We start from the raw sequence: 24,040 nt of genomic DNA, 5'->3' as shown, positions 1-24,040 counted from the left end.
GGGGGGGTATGTGGTTCTTTTGTATTGGGGTAAGGAGTGTTTATGTTTTATTATCTTTAGATAGCTAGATAGCTGTACAAAAGGTTTAAATTCAACATGTTACTTTATGTGCATGACACCTTACCAAGGTAACTTTGCACTTTAACACTGGAAACTATGTAAATAATAGAAGAAAGCAAACAAAATTCTAAAGTTAATGATTCGATTTTTTGTTTCCACTTGTGGGACTTGAACTCAGGGTGTAGGTACTATCCCTGAGTCTCTTTGAATTCAAGGCTAGTACTTTACCACTTTTGAGTCACAGTGCCATTTCTGGTCTTCTGGTGGTTAATGGGAGAGAAGAGTCTCATGGACTTTCCTGCCCAGGCTGGCTTTGAACCACAATCCTCAAATCTCAGTCTCTTGAGTAACCAGGATTAAAGGCATGAGCCACAGGAGCCCAGCTTGCAATGATATTTTTAACTATAAAATGTTTACCATACAGACTTCTCCCCTACCTCCAAAAAGAAAGGGCAATAAATCTAAATCTGAAAGGAAATTGAAGTAGGAAACTGGAATTTTAAGAGCATCCAATCTCATTATTTACAAAAGCAAGTTATAGAAAAAAATACTTTGTTACATATATATTAACATATTACTAACTTATAAAACTTAGGGAGTATGGTAAAATAGTTTCAGAAAATAAAAGGTAATATATAGTTTCTGGAAAGAAAGTTTTTGAAGTTCCTTTGAAAGTCCAGTTTGGAACATGCTTCAAAGTAACATCTTAGAAGTGGAGAGCTGGGTGATGAAATGTACATTACTAGAGAATGACTATGTAATCACCACATGAGTTGAAAGGATGTGCACTCAGGTTTATTGTACAATACTACTCTCTTCACTTTTGAACAAGTCTGAAATTTTTCATTTAAAAAACCCTTTAAAAAGAAACTCTTGCAGGCTTTTCTATATTTTAAAACACAAGATATTTAATAAAATTATGTTTAATATATAATTATTAATACAAAATTATGGACAAATCTACATCTTGGCAAATAAATCCAGCAACCTAAAATTCTTGTTGACTTTGGATGAACAGTTGGAAATCAGTGTCTAAAAAAACGCTACCATTTGCATAGCACTTCATAATGTTTTATCATGTACAGGATCTTCTAATCCTTACAACACTCTTATCAAAGATTGGTATCACCTTTGAAAGGTTATATGGAATCTTACAAGTTACTGAGTGAGATTTACTATTTGATTGAGAGGTATCAGGCTTTAGTTTGTGTTCTGTGGCTTGTTTTCTGGTTATTGTCCAGGATTTTCTCCCCCGCCCCCACCCACGCCTCCATTTCTTCCCCCCTTGGAATGGGGAGTTTAGATAGGCCACTTACAAAGCTATGTTCCATATTGCTACTATCTTAAGAAATAATAGTCTTAGGCTAAAGGAGGTATACAGATCTAAGACTTGAAATTTTCTAAGAGGTGAGCTCTAACAACCTAACACTTTTGAAGAGAAAAAATATTTCTGTATAAAATAACCCTTTGTATACAATAAGTACACCAACCAGAGATAAACCATTTCTATCGAGCTCCTTTGTGGAAACATGCTTATAAGAGCCTAACTCTTGGCAGGCCTTGCAAAATAAAGCAATATTCAAGACACAAAAAATGGTCAACTTAATGTTTAATGAGTAAATGGCATGACAAGAATGGTTCAGGTACTTATAAATGCTAAATGTCTGGGTATGTCTTCATTGGCTTTTGAACAGTTTCAAAGAGCAGACACAAGGATTCATTAGCTCTTAGCACATATGAACCTGCTCCAAAGGCAGCCAAGAGAGTTGCCTAGCAACAGTGCATTTTGCATCTCTCATCATTCCCAAAGATGCTGCTGCTGCAGCAGCTAGGTCAAGCCTCTCATTAACAACCTGACAAAGGGCTTCTATCTCCCATTTAAAAAAAATTATTTTCATTTCCAGGTGAAGCTCAAATATCTATGTACTATTCCTACTGACAATGTATTCCCTTTGCTCTACTCCTTCTTCCCAATGCCATTTCAACCAAAATGTTTTAATGAACCCATCAAAATACCTGTAACAAAAGCACACACTGAGAAATCCAACAGAATTTATATCCCTATTCATAGGGCTCTAAGAGTTTCATAGCTTTTGGACAAAAAGTAAGGAAGTTTTAGAGGAAAATATAAGATAATAAAATCAAATAATGAAAAGAGGAAAAGAGTCATCTATTTGACTTTAAAATTAACAACAACAACAAAATTATTTGCAATACTATCTCTGCTATATCTTCCTTATTCCCACAAAAAAATATTTTCAACAAAATATTTTATAACGAAAAGGTGGTAAAAACTAGAACAAATGGATCACAAGTGTATAATGAATATAATCCATTGGAAAAAAAACATGGGTTTGTATTTTAGTGACCATATTATAAAGAATCATCTCAGATAAATATCGATTCGCTGACATCTAAAAATATTTCTTAAAATGTTTACCACTCAGCACAGTTGCCATGCAGAACTAAAACATATGTTCACATATTTCTCCTTATATATAATCAAAATCCCTTAAAAGAAACAAATAAAATAGGTAGGCCTTTCACGTCTTATCTTAAAGCATATAATCCAGATTTTACCATAAACTTCTGCTGCCCTGGTGTGTAAGATTTCATGAAATCACAAATTTCCCTACATAAGATCCTAACAGATAAATAGTAAGAGTGGTATGATGAGGAACATTTAAAGGCAATTTCTATCACAAAAACAAAAATAATGTGGTTTTCTACCATGTGCCTCTTGTCCCCCCAACCCCCACCCCTACAACATACAAATAGCAAAGAATGAATCTTCAGGAGGATTTCCCAGAAGGGTGTCATTTACCACTAAAATATTTCATTCCAGCAGTTGAAAGACTATAAAAGGGTGAGTGTCCTCCAGAGTCTCTAATAATGGTAATAGATCTTGGGTTACTATTCACAAGTGACCTCTCAGTCAGGCGATTTAATTTTTCCCCCTGCAGCATGGTTGGTTTCACACACAGTGTAATAACAGTTTTTGCACAACAAGACAATTCATCCGATTAGAAGGACTATATTAAGTCTTTCGTGAACAGCATGTGTCATGGCAGCTTCAGCTAGGGTTTGATTTAAGACAACTTAATGTATGCATGTATGATTCTTCATTTTTTCTAGTGTTTCAAAAACAATTCTAAGCTGAGCACAAGTGGCTCATGCCTATAATCCTAGTTACTCAGGAGGCTGAGGTCTGAGGATTATGATTTGAAGCCAAACTAGGTTTTGGGAAGGTTTGTGAAACCCTTATCTCCAATCAACCACCAAAAAACTGGAATGGGGGCTGGGCTCAAGTGGTAGAGCTAACCTTGAGCCATAAAGCTCAGGGAAAGATCCCAGGTCCTGAATTCAAGCCCCATAACTGGCACATCAAAGAAAGGAAGGGAGGGAGGGAGGAAGGGAGGGAGGGAGGGAGGGAGAAAGGAGAAAGGAGAAAAAGAACAGAGTGAGCATCCTGGTTGTTGCAATTAATTAGTGCTTCACAATATTTTAACAATTAATTTGCGGGGGGAGGGGGTCAGGTCATGGGGCCTGAACTCTGGGCCTGGGCGCTGTCCCTCAGCTCTTCAGCTCAAGGCTAGTGCTCTACCACTTAAGCCACAGTGCTACTTCCGGCTTCTTTCTTTTTGCTTATGTGGTGCTGAGGAATCAAACCCAGGGCCTCATGCATGCAAGGCAAGGGCTCTACCACTGAGCCGCCTTTCCAGCCCCTAACAATTAATTTTAACAACAACATTTTAACATAATTTTAACAGTAACATTTTAACATAATTTTAACATAACATTACTGAGAAAAGCTTTAACCAGATTGAGACCTCCATTTGTATACCTCAGCAAAACATTAAAAAAACAACTTTATTTAGATACAAAAGGGGGAGGTTAAGAGTTGTAGTAGCTCTCACACATCTAAGTTTATTCCTGCTGCATTACAGGTTTCTGCCTCAAAACTCATTTTGGCATATCAAGGTCTTCACCAAAAACTCCTCTTTCTAACATCCTGTTACACAACTCTTCTCGGTATCTGCTTATCCCAGTACTATAGAGAAATTCATACATCCTGGCTGACTGTAAGTCTCTTTAGGATATAGATTCTAAATAGATGCATCTACTTCTCCTGTTATATATCCAACTTAGTGTAGTATAACTTGTTCTCCCACTGTGCACTGTCACATATCAATATCTTTGTATATGCTCTTCTTTTTGCCTAGAATGTTTTCTCTTTCCCCTACTTCAGAGAAACTTGCGAGCCTTTTCATCTATGGTGCAGAAATATGTATATAATTCCACAATGACAATTACCATCTTGCACTAATGAGACATGTTTAATGCCTCTATCAATCCATCATTCCTAAAGGCAAAGACACTATTCTTTCATCTTGGTGTTATCAGCACTCTCCATACAGGAAGATTGCAATAAACCTATTTTGGATGATTGATAATTTTTAAATAATAAGTAATTAGACTAATAAAAACAAGGTATCTGAAGTATTTCAAGCTGAATAATTTCATGATAATTGCACTTAATACAGATCAACTAGCACCTCTGCTATTAAAATAATAAATATAATTTGAAAGTAAATACACACAAATAGAGCAAAATTTGGCTAGTATAATTATCATTGATAATAATTCTGACTGCTAGAAATAATGAAGGTAGGCAAGACTGAATTAAAGAAAAAATGTAAAAGAAATAAAAATTGATTGTTTTCATACATATACTGTAACAAACTAATTAGCCAAGTGTTTCCAAGTACCAGTCCCTCTTGATGTTTAACAAATAGATAATTTGATCACTTTAAATTGGCATATTCATTGCACTAATATAAAATAAATGAGCAAATCTAAACTGCCTAAAAATAGCATCCTCAATACCTGTTTATGTTTTAACTCAGCCTACATCAAAATATCCCATACCTTAAATTAATAGGATTTCATTTAATAAGATTTTGCTGTAATCTTACCTAACCTAAACCCGTCCCTGGACTCCATAATGTTCCATTGGTTAGAATATATGTGAAATTATGGAAAAATAGTTTGGGGATCTAGGACAAGAGGTAAGTAGATCTACTATATTTATATGTTGATTCAATCAACCAACAAAACAGAAGGACTGTTCAAGGTTAGTGGAAGGCAAAAGCTAGTAAGAAATGGTTTCCCTTGAGGAATTCCTTTCATGAATTCTAAGCTAATTTTATCTGCTAATAATTCCTTTTAAAGATAACTTACATTCAAGATAATACATAGGACACTCCGAATACTAATTTTTCCTTAGTTATCTCATTCAGTTTAAATACTATTTGAATTCCAGTTTCAGATACTTCATATGTTTGTGTTCTTTAGAGACAGAAGGAAAAAAAAACAAATCCTCTTAAATGCATCATCAATTCATTCTCACAAGAATGGTAGTAAGCAAGGACACCTGGACTTGTGGTCTCCAAATGCCCAACCAATAAACTGTAAGTCTGCCATACATAAATCATTCTTTGTCACTTCTTAGCTTACCTACATGTCTGGATTCACTTAGCTGTAACTACATCTACCCATTTTAAGCAAATTGACTTCAGAATGCCCAATTTCTTCACATTACATATTCGGAATTTTTTCCAGTTAATTATACTGTCTTCCAAAAAAGTACTCAAAATTGTCACAGTAAGTTGAAGCCCAGTGGATTCAAGAGCCAAAGGGCCAGTACGAGTCTCAAGACATAGGGGTAAAGGAACTAACACAGCTCTCCAACTTTAAGAATTCTGGAGTTGAAATCTCCCGCTAAATGAAGTCCCATTATCTCAACTACAGCTGCACAATAATAAGTACAATTGTAACTATGTGCTGCTGGCTTTGATCATCAACAACAGCAACAACAATAACAAAAAAATTAAACCTGAAATACTAGAGAAAAGTGCTATTAGTAAAACTATGGTTTAAAAGAATTACTCCAGGGCTAGAAAGGTAGCTCAGTGGTAGAGCGCTTGCCTTGCATGCCTGAGGCCCTGGGTTCAATTCCTCAGCACCACATAAGAAAAAAAAGCCAGAAGTGGCGCTGTGGCTCAAGTGGTAGAGCACCAGCCTTGAGCTGAAGAACTGAGGGACAGCGCCCAGACCCAGAGTTAGGGCCCCACGACCGGGCCCAAAAATAAATAAATAAATAAAAGAATTACTCCAGAACCTTCAGAAATGTATTGCACTGTTGTCTTAGCAGTGAAACTCAAAGATAATTCATATAAATATCATATGTGAAATAAAAAAGAACATTTAAAGCCAGGCTACCCAAGAGGCTGAGCTACCCAAGAGGCTAGCTACCCAAGAGGCTGAGCTACCCAAGAGGCTAGCTACCCAAGAGGCTGAGATCTGAGGATCACAATTTTAAGCCAGTCGAGGCAGACAAAACTGTGAGGCTTTTAATTTTGAGTTAGCCAGCAAAAAGCCAGACCTGGAGGTGTGGCTCAAATGGTAGAGTGCTAGCTTTGTGTGAAAAAGCCAAGCAAGGAAAGATCCTGAATACAAGAGCCACCAGTACTGTCCACACACACACACACACACACACACACACACACACAAATTGTGATTGAAATGGACAATATGCATCCTATTTCAAAGAATGTGTACTTATCCAGCAAGACTCACTCATAAAATAAAGTCTTATCATGTCCCCTTCTGGGTTTAAACAACACCCTCTTTTCTGTATTGTAACCCTTAGCAAAGGATTTACAGCCCACCTTCTCTATGCATTGTGAGTACCTCCATGACTGTCTTCACATCCCAACTTCCAATGAATATGTGTGCTTTCCAAAAAGGAACTTTATGACTACTCATCTAATAAGTGATTTCTTCATGTTTTTTCAAGATCCTATACTGATTATATATTTTGTCAAACCTTTCAAATGTTTTAACCCTAACAAGATATAACTTCTCAACATTTCATAAACATTGTTTTTCAAAACATAGAGTGAAAACTCTTTTTATTTAGTAAAACTTACTTTAATTTTGTTTCATTATCATCTAATAACTTTCGACCATTCATTGGTGATCATCTCAAATAACAGGATTTTGGCATTGATTATGTAGTCCTTCCCATTCTCTTTCTTTTGAGCTTTAACCAGAAGAAAGCCTTGGACCTAACTGTTGGAAGCACGCAAACTTCCCTCTTCTGAGGGCGATAATGGGCCCATCTTCATCAAGTTCTACCCTATCCTGTAGATATGTAGATCCATCAAAATTAACTTGGCCCAGTATTAATACCACAAAATGGCAGAAAACTGATGCAACAAAGCTTCCCTAGGATGAACTGTTGTTCATTTGTACATTGGGAAAACATAAAACCATTTAAATGTCATTAAAAATTATCTATGCAACACACATCATTGTAGAGAATGTAAAGAAGCAACAAACATACTGCCACAGGATGAGGTATGTGCAAGCTGACATTGGATTTTGGTGTGTTTTCCTTTATGTAACTGCTTCAAGCTGGCAAGCTCATCCAAATTTTCTCAAGCCATAATCGATGCTATGACTACCAGGGAATAGTAGTGCAGCACTTCTTAATGCTAAAGGTCTTTATTAAAAGTACTGTACATTCTGGCTTCTTTTTGCTGGTGCAAAGAACACACTAAGCAGAATAACTTCAGGGGGTAGCAATTCATAGAACACAGTCACAATGGAACAGAGTGCAAAGTATCCAAAGGCTCTTTGTGCAAGTTCTTTTATAGAATATAGTTTCTTCTTTTCTCACAGCAGTAACTTACAGACCATTAAATTTCACACATTTCCTATTCATTTTCCATGTTAAAAAAAAAATGGTGTGTGACCCCAAGTAGAACTATCACAGGATTCTGCCCTGAAAGTCAACTTTTACTATTTGAGAATATATAACTTTGAAAAGACTAGAAAGTCACGGACCATGAACCTAGCCACATAAGTGATTTCAAATGACTCAAATATGTGTTTACTTTTACAAATGGGCAAAATAAGCCCTGAAAACATAAAATAAAATTGACAAAGATTGCAATTGTTCCCATTAAACAAAACAAGCATTTGGCTAGACTTAACAACCAAACTGCAAAATGGAAATAAAAGAACTCAAAGTTGTAAAATCAAATACTAAAAAAAAGAGAAAATAAGCAAACATGACTACCACCACTACCAAACACAAGAAAGGTAAACAAGTACCAAGTATATAAAAGAAGTATTGAGTTTCACAAAAATCACATTGTTAAATTTATCAATGGGAGTAGGGCTTAAGGACGGATGTAACTTGTAGTTACCTAAAGGTAAATTTATAAGCTTTTTACTGCCTGATCTAACTTATGTAGAATCTAAGAAGAGAATAGTCTAATAGAAATTTAAAATAAAATGATGTTACTAAAGTGTAGGAAAGAGAGCTAGGGGTAAGCTTAGCAGTAGGGGCTAAGTTACTGTTAGATCCCAACAGAGTAATTATACATAATTATGTACTGTATATGATATACAGCTAGAAGAAAGGATTTGAAGATTTTCACCATAAAGAAGTGATAAACATTTGAGGAAACAAAAATTTTAACTGTTTTAAACATTATATATACATATATATATATATATGTATATATATTAAAATACTTCATGGTACCCCACTCACATGTGTAATTCTTGTGTTTCATGTGCCAATTTAAAACAAATTTAAAAAATTATAAACTTTGTTCCTTGGTATATTACATTGTATAAATCAATAAAAAATTGATATGCATAGTATTGAAGTTATTTCACTGAAAATGACCAAAAAACCTTCTCAATTTACCTAAAAATTAGTAATATCAGTGGTTAATGCTCAGTTTAGATATTCTTCTTAAGGAATTATCCTAAACTCTTTCAACATGAATCTAGTGACAATGATATTTTAGAGCTCTAGCACTTTAATTTTACCCACTCCCATTCCACTCAGGATGGCAAATTATAAGGCTTTATTATCCTATCATAATGGTTTCTCCAATGTGGACACATGACCCATGCAAAGCCAATCTGAGTGTCCCTACTCTTCTGTTATTTTTTGACTAGGAAGATTAGGTTGTAAGGCTTTGGATTTGCAGCTAATTCACAGAGGAAAAAAAAAACTACCTTCAACATCCTAAAGGGAGTCCATTGTATTATTTCAATGGATCCTCTTTTAGATAGGCTCCAAGCATTACCTTTTCAATAATTATCCTATATAGTTTACCCTATAAGGTATCAATACAGAAGAAAAACATTGTATAAATGGGGTAATTATAAAAAGTTGAAAGGAGAAAGTAGAAAGAAAGTTGAAATGACTCATATGAACACCAACCTCAAAAATCAGGAGGTATGGCCAAAATGTAAAGTTTTTGAGTGTATCAGCAGTTGGTTACTAGACAAAAAGGAATGATCATGACAAGTTTGAGGTAAACAAGAATTCCAATAAATTAACTTCTTTTTAATTATTAGAAGATTGAACCCAGGGCCTCACATCTTCTCAGCAAGTACTCTACCACTTGAGGTCTACCACCACATTTTTTTCCTCTAGGAATACATGATTTCCCATTAACTGGGGACATAGCATTCTTTCCTATTCTTGAAAAGAAGCATAAGCACTGATACTGATAAACAAGATAATAAAGCTGCTATGCCATTTGGTTAGGAAACCCCCTTCACACAAAAAAAAGTGTATTCTAGAGATTATATTCAATAAGAGGGGGGAGATCCACAGACTATGATATCAAACATATAGTTTAAAAGGCAAAGACAAAAGTCTTAGTGTTGGGCTTGCTAACTTATACTCAAGTTCTGTATAGACAGGAAGAAAGATCATTTCCCTCTCATGCAGATCAGAGTCATACATAGCAAGGGCCCAAAATTCATAAATGACAAAACCAAAAGAGAACAAAATTTGAAGAAGTTAGTGACTATTTCCATACACAGCTTTATCTTGAGTTGGTTAATCTAGATCTACCTTAAATGATCAGTATTAGAGTTAAGAGGTACGCATCTTGAACAGGGTACAGGAGTTAGCAAAAACATGACAAATTAGTAAATCCCCCCAAAATGGAAAAATCGAAATAGCACCAATGCATGTTTCATTGCAAAGTAGACAAATCTTTCCATTGTTTAGTACATACACATCAACTTAGAATAAGAAAAAAGAACAAATTGAGAAGATGATAGCAAAATAATAATAATAATACAGAAAAGAAAAAGAATTACATTAAAACTTAAAACCCTAATGTAGGGGCTGGGAAGGTGGTTCAGTGGTAGAACGCTTGACTCGCATGCATGAGGCCCTGGGTTCGATTCCTCAGCACCACATAAGCAAAAAGAAAAAAAGCTGGAAGTGGCACTGTGGCTCAAGTGGTAGAGCGCTAGCCTTGAGCTGAAGAGCTAAGGGACAGCACCCAGGCCCAGAGTTCAGGCCCCACAACCGGACCCAAAAAAAAATTTAAAAAAAATAAAACCTGATGCATTAGAAAGAATGATTTTTAATTTCAACAATTATTCTTTCTTCCCATTCTCCATTAATGTTCCATTGTTCTCTTTTGTTACCTGAGAAGAATCTGTTTGGGCTAATTGTGTGGTGAGTTTTAGTATTTGGTGAAGATTCTGTCCTTTATCTTCAACCAGGAGGTAAGTCAGCAGAAGGAAAACATGCACAGGGATGGCTGAAGTGATGGGCAGCAGGGACTCCACGGAAGCCAGCCAGTCCCTTGCTGCAGATTCTTCTCTCATTACTTCAAGAATCCTCCAGGCAGTGAGTACAGAGTTATATATACTGGTAATAGGGAAGGCAAGCCTGCAGGAAAGCTGAAAAAAATATATACAAAAAGGTATGAATAAATAAGGTGGATGTATTTGTCAGAAATATATTTCTGATTTATTTTTTTCTGATTTCGTTAGAAATCATTCCAACAAAATGAATACAAACTTTGAATTCCTGCCAAACAGAGCTCTTTGCCCACATTTGGGGCAATAGGATCACACACAGAGAAAAAGAATTGTCAGATGGAGCTCTAGAACAGTTTATCATTAAGTTTTCCTCATATTTACCATTCATTCCCAATTAAGACCTTAAAAAATGTATCAATATACAACATCCTGAGGCAACAGCATTTGGGAAAACATACTCTCATTTAAAAAGTAAAATTCAAAAAGAAGATAATAATTCAATGAGGAGATTAAAAAGGCAATGCATTTGCTCAGCTCTGGACCTTAGAAGAGAGAACCCAGGGCAGATGGCAGACTTGGACAGAGGACAATTCACACTTGTAACAGACAGTATGTTGATAGGTACAGCATTTGGTTCCGCTGGAGCCTAGGAATTCATTTGTAACTGCAAATAACTTCTGTAATAAAGTGTAGCCTGAACAAGCTAATTTGAAATATTAGAAAAGATGCTGTGTTTCAGTGAATCTGAGAAATGGCTCCTCATAGAAGTGAAGTAGTACGGTCAAGGCCATAACCTTCTCTCTGGCCTGTGTGGTACTATGTACAAACATGGCTCAAGAGACGCATTAAAGAAGCACCAGACACTCACACCTGCTAATGAAGTAATTCAAATAATGTGATGAGACAAACTAGAAATATCTAAATTGTGACTGTCTCACTGTTGTAGGATGAATCATTTGAATAAAATAACAATTAAAAGAATGGGAAATAAATTAATTTTCATTTTTTAAATGTTTAATAAAAGATGTATACCATAAAATGAACTTTTTAAGGGCTTTCTATTCTGCTGATTTGATTACTTTATAGAGTTTTGAAACCAACATCAATGCCAAACACTACAACACTTTTATGCAAGCCCCATACCCCTTGATAGTCATTCTTTTCTTTCCCTCACACCTCTATTAGTGGAAACTAATAATAGACTTTATATTTCTATTCTAGCTATTTTATATAACAGTAACCATGTAATTTGTGGCTTTTGGTGACTAGATACTTTCACTGAACATGTTCTCAAGCTTCAACCAAGTCATGGTTTGTGTCAGTACATATTCCTTTTTATTGCCAAATATTATTCCACTGTATAGATACCCCATATTGTTTCTCTATTCACCAACTGATAAATATATGGGTGTGTTTCCATTTTTTGGCTATCATGAAAAACTTTTGTGTACATTCCCATAGAGATTTTTGTGAGGATATAAGTGCTCAGTTCTTTTGAGCATAAGCTTAGAGTGAATATAAAAACTAACTGAACATGCAACGCCACTCCAAATTCAAATATGGAAATCAGTCTGCATTGGTATGAAAAGATCCTCCACATGAAAATACAAGATTCAGAAGTATGTGTGGAATGACACACACTTGAGAAAAGGATTATATATTTATATCACTTATATAGTCAAAGAAAAGTACACAGACAAATGCAGAAGAAACGATTCAGCTCTAACCATTACCTTCCATTTAGGAAAGTGAGAATTCACTGGAATCAAGAGCAGAAAGAAGGCTTTGTGTCATACTTCATTTTATACTTTCTGAACCCTGTGAACTTATTGCTACCTATATTATAAATTTTAAGCATATTATAAATTTTAAACATATAAAATTTGAAGTTAAGCCAGCGGCTCATACTTGTAATCCTAGATACTCAGGAGGCTGAGATCTAAAGATCACAGTTTGAAGCCAGCTGAAGCAGGAAAGTCCATAAGACTCTTATCTCTAACTAACCAACAGAAAACTGGAACTGGTGCTGTGGCTCAACGTGGTAGAGTGCTAGCCTTGAGTGCAAAAGTGCCCAGGCCCTGAGTTCAAACCCCAGAGCTGACAAAAAAACAAACAACTTTAACTATTTTAAAGCAGTTAATGTAATCCTAGCACTTAGAGGTAGAGGCATAAGGATCTAGACTTTGAGGACAGCCAAACAACATAAGGAATACAAGGCTAGCCTGAGCTACAAAGTGAATGCCTGCCTCACAAAAACCAAAATCTGATTAGCTGAGTAATAGGGAATTTGGTTAGCATGCTCAACGTACTTAGTTCCATCCCCAGCACCACAAAAACTTAATACCACAGTTTATATCTTGCCCAAAAAATGCCTTTCACCCCAAAAAGATGAAATGTATTGACGGTTAGGGACAAGTTCTTTTAGACTAATGGCAAGCAATACTGGACCTGAGATTTATCAAACCAGGATTTCAGCATGGTTACCCCAGCCACTAGCTATTATACAATCATTCTAAACTTTGCTTTTCTCATTGGTAAAGACCAAACAATGACTAACTTACTGCCAAAGGTGCTGAGGTATGCATGAGACAATATCTAGACAGTATCAATATCAAAAAATTGAGGGAAATATTATCCCTGTCATCTTTGGGGGAAAAAAATAAAACCAGTGATTATGAGTATAGAAGGTAACTGGAAATGGCCATGAGTAATAAGCTAAGTACAGAGTAGTAACATTACAGAAACATGAAAGAGTAAGCAATAAAAGAGAAAAGCAATCCCACTTTACTTGAGAATTATGAGCAATATTAGGTTTTGGTTTTTTTTATTTTTTTATTTGTTTGCCTAAAGTTTTAGCAACATCAGAAAGTCACAATGTTAAATAAGATGTCACAGAATAGTCTCCCTGTCCTATGATATGACAGCTGCCCCTGGCATGGTCCCAGGGCAAAGGGGCTTGCACCAACAACTGGATCCTGGCCCGAACATGAGGAAGGACTTACATAAAGGGTAACAGGTTCTGCCTTCCAAAGGAGAAGTTGGTATTTAGTAATTTTTTTAAAAAAAGGTTAGTATTAGGTAAATTGCAGCTCAAAAGAGAGGCAGAGACAGACAGAGAGAGAAACCATAGACTATCATATTGAAATAAATGTTATAAAAATCTTTACGGATGTAAAAGGATTGAGAAACATTACTTTAAAAAGTTTAGCTTACTAAAAATGATCAAACATGTTGTGTTAATCCTAAAACAGATATGTGTTCATCCTTAGTAGCCTAAAGAGGTCTGAAAAAGAAATTGTGAATACAAGTGAGAAATATAGTTGCCTTTTTTTAATGGTAAAGATGTATTTATAATACTGACTATAACCATTTGCCCAAAGTAGAGACAAAGATATGGAAACTCAAACTTGAACATCCTTAAAAGTAGGACTGCTTTTTTTTTCTTTTTTTTGGGGGGGGGTCCGGTCATGGGGCCTGAACTCTGGGCCTGGACGCTGTCCCTCAGCTCTTCAGCTCAAGGCTAGCACTCTACCACTTGAGCTACAGCACCACTTCTGGCTTTTCTCTTTTTGCTTATGTGGTGCTGAGGAATCAAACCCAGGGCCTCAGGCATGCACGGCAAGTGTTCTACCACTGAGCCACCTTCCCAGCCCAGGACTGCTATTTTGTAAACTTATATTAATCACTCACCAAACAGAAAAGCATAATAGCTCTGTACTTCTATGAATAATCTAGATGAAAATTGAGAAATTTGAGAGTGGTTGGTTATCACAAAAAGATAACCCACTCCATCCTGTCCCATATTATTCAGAATATTATAATAAAACCACAAGATCTGGGGAAAACTAGTTTTTTTTCAAATTGATCATTTTATTTAAATGTATGCTAACTTCTGCTAAATTTGGCACAATGATAATAATAAGCTGAGGATGGAGACGTCAGGAAGACAGGAAGAAAGAAAGAGAAGAAGAAAAAAGGAAGGAAGGAAGGAAAAAAGGAAGGGGAAAGAGAGAGGAGGGAGGGAGGGAAGAAAAGAGGGGGGGAAAGACCACCTATTTTATTATTATAAAAAACATTAGTTGGGGCTTGGAAGGTGGCTCAGTGGTAGAGTGCTTGTCTTGCATGCATGAGGCCCTGGGTTTGATTCCTTAGTACCACATAAGAAGAAAAAGGCAGAAGTAGCACTGTGGCTCAAGTAGTAGAGTGCTAGCCTTGAGCTGAAGAGCTAAGGAACATCACCCAGGCCCTGAGTTAAGACTCCAGGACTAACAAAAAAAAATTAGTTGATCTACATAAATCCTGGTATCTGCACATGCTCAGTAAATTTTGACTTTACCCTTTGCCTCTAAGTGGGACAATAACAATTCATTTCAAATTTTCTGACTTTCAAAAAGACAAATAGTCAAGACATTTTCTGTTTCCTAAAACCTATTTAATAGTAATTTATTACAAGGGACTCCAAAGTACCATATTCAATTTAAATACACACATACACACACACAGACACACACACACACACACACAAATAAATGATGAATGAATGAATGTACAGGCACATTGTAGACCTTGCTTAGGTCAAATGAAATTTGCCCATCTATGCAATGCAGGAATCTAGTTTTAAGTCTGCTTTCCCACTTCATCTCAGCCATCTACTCTCATCGGTTATATGGATTGGGTCAATTCGTGTATTACCCTTCTTTGTCTGGCCATCTGCCCTGTCAAATTTTCTTTGCCCTTTGGTGCAATGCTACACCTTGTCAATAGAGGGCACAGGAGAGATATAGCAAGGCATGGCACAGCAGAGAAAGAGTTTTCTTCAATTTCCTGGTATTTATTGGGTTTCTGTTACCATGGTTGCCAGAAGCATACAGGAAGACCCCAAAACATAACTTCCTGAGAAAAACTCTGGCCTGCAACACCTCCAACAAACTCCATCATCCAGAAAGCTGTATTGAATCTCAGCTTTAAATTGAACTCTAATAAATTCCTTCTTTGGGGTATCTCTGTCAGTCATAGAAGTAGCAACTGCCCCCTCCACTTACTATTATAAAATTCCTTAGAAACTCTTCTCAGCTTTCTCTTGGTAGTCATTAACTATCTGTATTACATTTTCATTGTTCAAATCCCTCTTTCCTGTTAGGAGTCTAATACATACTACTGTAATTTTTAACCCCAAATATCCTCTTTAGAGTTGAAAGAACATGATTTTTCAAGAAGTTCATAAATTTATAATTAGAATTTAATTATTTTTACCTAAAACAATAGTTTTAAATATCTTATTTAATAGCCAAATACAAGGAAGTGGAACTGTAGCTCAAATGGTAGAGCGCTAGCCTTGAGCTGAAGAGCTGAGGGACAGCGCTCAGGCCCAGAGTTCAAGCCCTTCCATTAACCAAAAAAAGAAAAAAAGCCAAATACAAAAGGATCTTATTTTCTATAGGCTAGGAAAAAAGGCATTCTAGGAATATATTAATCTTTGATTTTAAAGAGATGAATGTCGAGTTTGATCTTACATCCTTTTTAATTTAGCAAGTGGAAGAAGTTAATATAGTTTTTTTTTTTTAATTTCTTAGTTATCAGCTCTTCAGAAAAGGAGAGGCAATTACTGTACTGAACTTCCTTGTAAAGGTCAATGAGCCTTGTTTTCAACTGGTTTAGGTCTAAATCAAAGGCTGTTAAGTCAAGCTCACCAATCAAAAAGTAATAATAAAACAACAAAAATTATGACTATTATACAGAAGTTTTTCTTTAACTGATTTAAGATGGTAAAATGACCCATTCTTATTGGAGACATACATTCCTCACTGATACTGAGAATGTCTACCATCTGATGAAATGGGGACTGTGGACATAAAGATAAATAAGCTAGCATGTATCTCTTTCCTTAAGTATGTGGTGAAAAGAATATTCAGTTTGGCAACTACTTAAAATATTTTCAATTAAAGTTTGTCTCTCCTCTATCAGCTGAAAAAGATAAAGCAGAAACATTTAGGACAGAAAAATACAACAAGTTCAACAACTGTTGCAATTTAAATGTTAACAATTTAAATTGCTGCCATTTCTCAAGGCCTCAGGGAGAAGAAGAAGAAAAAAAAGAGCCAAGATTCTTTCCCTTAGTGAGCTCATAATAGAGTTGGAAGTACAAACATGAAACCCCTCTAAATTAACACACAGCATTTTCCACATTAGTTAAATGCAAAAAAAAAAAAATGCTGGACACAAAAAGACAGCAATGAATTCTGACTCAGGGAGGTTGAGAACATTTGGCTGAGTCTTGAAAAGTAGGCAGTTCATGTGGAGGACATGAAAGAGCAACTATTGCAAATGTAAAGATTCAGGAAGAGATTTGGATAGCATGGGGCATGTTGAATTGATAGGTGTGTTTGGAATATAAAGCCCTAAGCAGGTGCAGGGGGGAAAAAGCCAGCAGTTAATAAAAAAAAAAAAAGGCTTAAATTGTTAAAATGGGTGATCATATATCTCCTCAAAGCCTCAATAAAGCAGCACAGGATCACACTGAAGATGCTTATAATCCTTCCAGCTGTTTAGGACAGTCCAATTATTAGTATTGATGAATAAAATTCACACACACCTGAGCAAATAGTAAACCAAGTCTTTAAGTATTAGGGTAATCCTCAGTAATAATACTTGTGATTTAAAGGAACTCTTAATGTACACCTGCCCTGGCCCCATTCCCATTCAGGAGCATTTGCCTATCATTCTATATGGGCAAACTAAGAGGTAAAGTTTCAAAAAAAAAAAAACTATTGAAACCCCTGGACATATTTTGTTCACCTCAATTAGGTCTGACAGAACTTTTTCTCCAAATACAAATCAATTGTTTATTTCAAAAATTAAAGCTTTAATCAAACAATTTGTATTTACAAAGTATACAAACAATCTGCTGATAACATGTTCAAATAAAAAAAATGACTAGATTCTTGCTGCTAGAATGTTTAACACTATAGGATAAGAGGAGCTCTGCTTTTCCATATGAAGTAACAAACTTATTTCTAGCTTGTGTAGTGCCTCTTTACATAGAAACTTAAGATGCTTCACCAGACTTATTTTATTTGCTCATCATTCCATCTCCATAAGAGTAGGAGTTGAAAAGTAAAACATTAGATTTTACCAAAGGCAAAACTCAAAAGAGAACAGATCTGGCAAATCCAAGTACCAAATTCAATCACTAGCTCAATAATGGCAATACTTTTTTTGTAATAGATGAAGTGAGTGAAACAGATTGAGGAGGTAGGACAGAATGTGACAGGCCTATTGTCTTTAATGACAGGCAGTGGACCAGCAGCATACACAACAGGAAGCATTAAGAGCCATCATACCAGAGAATATGGAATATCATGTCATACTAATAAATGTTATAGTTTATACTGGGCCCACCTTGGACTACCAAGGATCTAGCACTATGCTGCACAGCATGATGAAAAGAGAAGGAAGGAAGACATGTTCAAACTCATTACAGAATCAGATTCTTTGATCTTCAAGATCCCTCAGGATCTTTACTAGCTAATGTGCAAAAGAAAAAAAAATTATACAGTATTCCTAAATCTTGTTTTACAACAGTACCCTCTACCCTCCTACCTAGTACTCCTTCTTGTAGAAATGAAGTATTTACTAACATTTTCCACTCCACTATCCTAGAGAACAGGAAGTTCTATGAAAGACTCATCAGGAGGTAAGTTGATCTACAGCAACAGAAAACTCACATGGAACTAAGAAACAAGGATGAATTCATTACCTGCTGTTGGTCATCTCTGTAACACTCCTGTTGTACCTTTTCCAAAAGATTTAGAGCTAACTGCTGCCTAGAAGGACCTTCTTCCTCCATCGCCATACAGTCTTCCAAGGGAGTAGAAGATAATATCTGCAGAAGGGGCATCACGAGTAGCAAGGATGATTTTGGGATTTTCTGACCCTCAGCACAAAAGAGGAGCTTCAAAGCTAATCACCAAAGCAACAAGAATTCACATTTGTTAATTAATATCATAGTGAAACAACAAAACTATTATAACAGTGATGTGCCAGAATTTTTTCATGCCCTGTTACAACTGGGTCAGATAAACACTAGGATGATGAATCTCATCATAAAAGAAAAAATAAGTGTAGCATGAAAAGTATTATCTAAAATAAGCTTGTAATGTATACAGCTGAAAAACTGGTGATACTTTTAGAAAAAATAAATATCCTAAGGTATAAATCAACTGCTTTATGATCAATGTGAATTTAAAATAAGCAATTCAAGCTGGGAGCTGATTCCTGTAATCCTAGCCATTCAGGAGACTGAGAGCTGAGACAGAAAAGTCCATGAAACTTTTATCTCCAATGAATCAAAAAGCCAAAGTAGAGCTGTGGCTCAAGTGGTAAAGTGGTAGCCTTGAGCAAAAAAGTTCAGAAAGTGTCTAGGCACCATATATATACCATATACCCATATATACAATTCAACACTTGTCTCTTATAGCCTCTCAGATCCTACATTTACTTGCAGACAACAGTCAAGAAATCAAAATAACCATAGGCTTACTTTACAAATGAGCTGAAAATTGTATTAGCAGATGCCTAAGAGAGTGGCAAGGTGAAGCAGGACTATCTTTCAGATATACTTGCTAAAAAGTAGATCACAAAAATTCCAAAGTCCATAACCACCACAACCATGAAACCTCTCTTTAATAAGTGATTCTTTTTTTTAAACTTGAAAGTTCAACTTACATATCAGAAACACAGATACAGATGTGCAATAACTTAGTCCATGTATAGTTATCACACCAGAAACTATTAAGGAATAAGACATGAATTCACTATGGTGACAGATTTTCTGAAAGTTATTAGATGAACCTTGATATACTGAAGGATGTTATTCACAGGCTTTAAAGCCATATTCTCAAAGTAATCAACTGATTTCCCTACTATATACCAAACAAAAAAACCTACAATCTTCAAATAATAATAATGAGTTACTGTGTTTTATTTTAAACTATTCAGAAACTAAAACTTTTATTACGATCTGAAGTACAAACACATATTACTCCAAAACTACTATTTTGTCTAAATATTAATCTTAACCTGTATGAAATTCTACCACTTTTATTAAAACAGGAAATGTAAAGAGTACAACTATTTGACTATTTCATAATTTTCCCAGGCACTTCCATAAGTTGCTACTTATAATCAAATCTAGGAAGTAGTACTGGTTCAAAGTGGTAAAATCCTAGCTTTGAACAAAAGAGCTCAGTGATGGTGCCCATTCCTAGAGTTCAAGCACCACCACTAACAACCAAAAGAAAAAAAATAAATGTATAACCAAATCTAGTACTAATTACAAAGCATATTGTATCAATGATACACATGTTTAATCTGAAATACTTATTCTTTTTGTTATCCTATTTCGTTGGATACCTACTCCCAAATACTAAGCAGCTCTTTCTTGACTTTTTATTCTTTTCATTTTTTTAATTTCTATTTGTTTCTTGGTTTTCCTTTTTTTTAGATTAGGTTCTGTAGTTCATACTGGTTCCAAATCTGTGATCTGGCTCAGCACTGCACTGCTTTTTAACATGGCTCAAGAGTATTTGGTATGGTTTACTCTATCTAAGTAGATAGAGTAACCTGAAAATACATACTGGTCCACAGGAAAAAGTAAGTCTTCCCTCCAACAAATATAAATATTTGAGTGTTTGATCCCCATTCATTTATTGTACAGGAGCCACAATACAGGTGTGTGGCTTCAGAATTAGAATTGTTGTTTCTCAGCTGAAAATGGTAAGCACACTATTATAATCCTAGCAAATGGGAGACTGAGATAAAGAGATCACAGTTTGAGGGCAGCCTAAGCTCCATTAAAAAGACACTCTCAGAAGGGAGGGAAGTCATTTCAATAAGCATCATTTAAAAGATCTTATACACATAGCTACTGAGCCTTGTGAACCTCTCCTAAGAACATCCTCCTTTTTTCTTACCGTGTGAATGTTTAGATTACTGTTTAATAAATCAAAATGAATTCCAAGAAATGGAAGTAAGAGGTTTTTTATATCATAATGTTTATGGCTTTTTTTTCTTTTCTTCTTTCCTTTTTTATTTGGTTTATTCCCTTCTCTCCTTTTCTCACTGTTTCTTTTTATTTCTGTCTTGTATATCAGCTTTGGGGAGGGGAAAGGGAAGCACAGAAACTGTAGGACAAAGGATAAACCAATTCAGCAGTGAAACCCACTAGACACATTGGAAATGAACTATACAACTTCACGGAGAGGGAAGTCAGGAGGGGGAAAATGGGGAGAGAATATGAAAGGGGGTGGCATGGTTCAAAAGGAAATGTATTCATTACCTGACATGTAACTGTAACCCTCTGTACATCACCTTTACAATATATTTGGGGGTGGGGGGAGGAGAAGAGAAGGAAGGAAGGAGATGATGTTTCTCTAAAGCTCGGAATTTTTGTGTCTGTCAAGAAACAAAATTCATTTATATGAAAAGGCAAATTATCTATGTGAAGATAAAAGTCTGATTTGTATTTTGCCTGGGGCTAGACATAAGAAAAAGATTAATACAATACTAGAAGATTAACACAAACAGGCATAAGAAATGTTAGGGGAGTGATGGAAATAGTCCAAGACTAAATTGTGGCTCTTGTTGCATAAATCTATAAATTAAAAATACCTCACTATAGAGATTAAAATAATGAATTTATGGTACATAAATTATACCTTCATTAAAATTTTAAAGACAATAAAACTCAGACTATCAGAACAAAAAGTTATGCCTCTGAGAATATCCCATGTCCATTTCTATGTGAAAACAAACAACAACAACAAAAAGGCAAAAACAACTTAGAAGGACTGGGAAGAAGTAGTACAAATGGGCATAAGGCACATAAGCAAAAGCCAGGTGGAAGTAAAAGTCTAAGGGCCATGGATCTCCTTCATGTATTAATGTCATCTCTAATCATTGTATAAGTCCAAGAGTAATAGATTTTAAAATCATGATAAATTTAAAATGCCCAGAGAAATGAACTATACAATAGATATTTATCTTAAGTACTTTTTTAAAAATGAAATGTAGGTAAACCAACATATTGTGGCACTATACAATTTAGAACTTTACCACAAGGTGAGTAAACACCAATGAAAAGGCTGCATTTTAAGGTTGTGATTTGTTTGTCTATCTTCCAGATCCAGTAATTTATGTCTTTATGATACGTTTTTGTACAGTACTGAGGTGCCTTACACATGTTGATTAACATTCTACCAATGAGCTATATCTTAGAACTGCACTATATAAATCAGAGCATTTTTGCCTCCTCTTTACCTTTTTCCTAACTTTTCTTTAAAACAACACTGGAAATAAACATTATCTTCTATTAGTTCTAGCCAAGCTCATACAATAAGAAAATTTAGTTAACATTAAATCTTGTTCAATGTAGCATCAATTATAAATAAGAGTTTTAAAACAAATACAATCTGCTAAATACTTTCTTTCAAGTTTACTATAACCTATTAGTCATTTAAGATATTGGGTGAATAATGGGATATGTAATCTTACCCAAGGTAACACCTAAGAACAAAATTAGGAAACAGAAACTCAAAATATACAAGATAGCATAATACACAGTTCAACTAACACATGGTAACACTTTTGTTATTTTTACATTTTACTGTATTAAGTGTAATTTTATTTACCTAGATTTAAGATTGGCTTCTGCTGACTAGACGGAGTCTGTAGAAGAAGTATAGCTATTCCGATTATGACCAATTCCACAGGAAAATCCTAAAATAATAATAATAATAAAATAAGGGGGAGGGCAAAAAAAGTTATCAAAGAGGTTCTAGAATTCTGGCTTCATGTACTTAACATGAACAATTACAAGCTTATTATACAAAATTACTTATACAAGTCTGTGATACTAAAGAAAGAATGCTACTAAAGAAAGAATTAGTGGATATTACATAATCAGAAATGAAGTCAAGATATATCACCAAAATACAAGAGGCTTAAGCCAAAATAATTCAGAGGGAAAATTCTTTAACACAACAAACTGACAAGTCTTCAAAACAGTCCATCTTGGTATACCATTGAAATTACCCAAAATATTGATTTTAAGAATACTATGTTTAAGCATGATCAATCTAAAAAACATCTGTAACAACCAGCTGCCTGCTGCCTGCTAACTGTATATTATAGACTCCAATATTCCAACTTTCAAAAAAAATACATAATGAACTTCATTAAAATTTTTAGTAAATCATATTATTGTAATGGTAGAAACATTTGTTATGAGGAAAATAAAGACTAGTTTTAAATTGCAGTGATTTATTTAAGCATATTTAAATGTAGCCAAGCAAAACTCATAGAAACATAAAGTCACTAGCTCACCAACTATATAAATGAGAACAATATACACATTAAGTTCTAATAAAATGGAAGTGACAGATTTGAGTTCCAAATAAAGACAATGTATAAAAAAAAGAAGAAAGATCCAACTAAAACTATATCATTCTGAAATTTTATAAAAGTACCTGCAGAACTAGAGTACCTATGAAGTATGAAAATAGGCAAAAACAAGATTGTGAAGGAGCCACAAATTAGTTAAACACTTTCAGTTAGATACCTGGAAACAAGTTAAAATACCCTGCATCTCAGATTTGTCATTTAGAAAGTGAAATACAAAATGTAATGTGTTAGTTTCTGGATTGTGAAAAAAAATACTAAATTAATTCTAAATTTTTGTAAGTGGAGTGTATTCTAATGTGTGTCTTTTGAAACTGTGTATGTTCACTGCTTCAAAACAGCTGAGCACCATAAAACAATTCTCATCTACTTGAGGATAATAAATACATTTTAAAGCAATGCACTTACAAGATACATCATCACACCATTCTTTGCCATATCTTCCTCCATTTCTGCATGTTCATACAAAACAGAAAGGCGGGGAAGTTATTTAAATTCTAAATGTACAAGCTTCCAAGAGACTCAGAAACAAATAAAAGCATTACTGTATACAGATGGTATGGCTGGAATGCCTTTTCATCAGCTGTCACAGTGAGGGACACAAAGTAGCATTTTAGGATTCCAAACTGGAATTGAAACATTCTAAGCAGGGAGAACTTAACAGTACCAGTCACATTGGTCAATACAGAACAGAGAGTGGAAAGAAAATAACTAGAGATTCAAGACAAAAATAAGAAATAAAGCCGGGCGCTGGTGGCTCACGCCTGTTATCCTAGCTACTCAGGAGGCTGAGATCTGAGGATCGCGGTTCAAAGCCAGCCCTGGCAGGAGAGACCGTGAGACTCCTATCTCCAATAAACCACCA

The 24,040-nt window shown here is 35.1% G+C and overlaps 1 protein-coding gene across 2 annotated transcripts in view; it reads right to left on the bottom strand.

Moving 5' to 3' along the window:
• The window catches only part of Focad (focadhesin), a 274,302-nt gene that overhangs the window by 153,444 nt on the left and 96,818 nt on the right, over positions 1 to 24,040 (bottom strand). For both annotated transcript variants that reach the window (XM_013020828.1, XM_013020829.1), the window contains exons 9-11: positions 22,407 to 22,494; positions 18,476 to 18,678; positions 10,600 to 10,857 (exon numbers count right to left, since the gene is read on the bottom strand). In XM_013020828.1, the coding sequence (XP_012876282.1) occupies positions 10,600 to 10,857; positions 18,476 to 18,678; positions 22,407 to 22,494 (549 nt within the window). The remainder of the gene's footprint in view (positions 1 to 10,599; positions 10,858 to 18,475; positions 18,679 to 22,406; positions 22,495 to 24,040) is intronic.

The sequence above is a fragment of the Dipodomys ordii genome, unplaced genomic scaffold, assembly GCF_000151885.1.
Source record: "Dipodomys ordii isolate 6190 unplaced genomic scaffold, Dord_2.0 Scaffold53, whole genome shotgun sequence".
Classification (NCBI taxonomy): domain Eukaryota; kingdom Metazoa; phylum Chordata; class Mammalia; order Rodentia; family Heteromyidae; genus Dipodomys; species Dipodomys ordii.
This window is presented reverse-complemented; position numbering and strand designations above follow the sequence as displayed.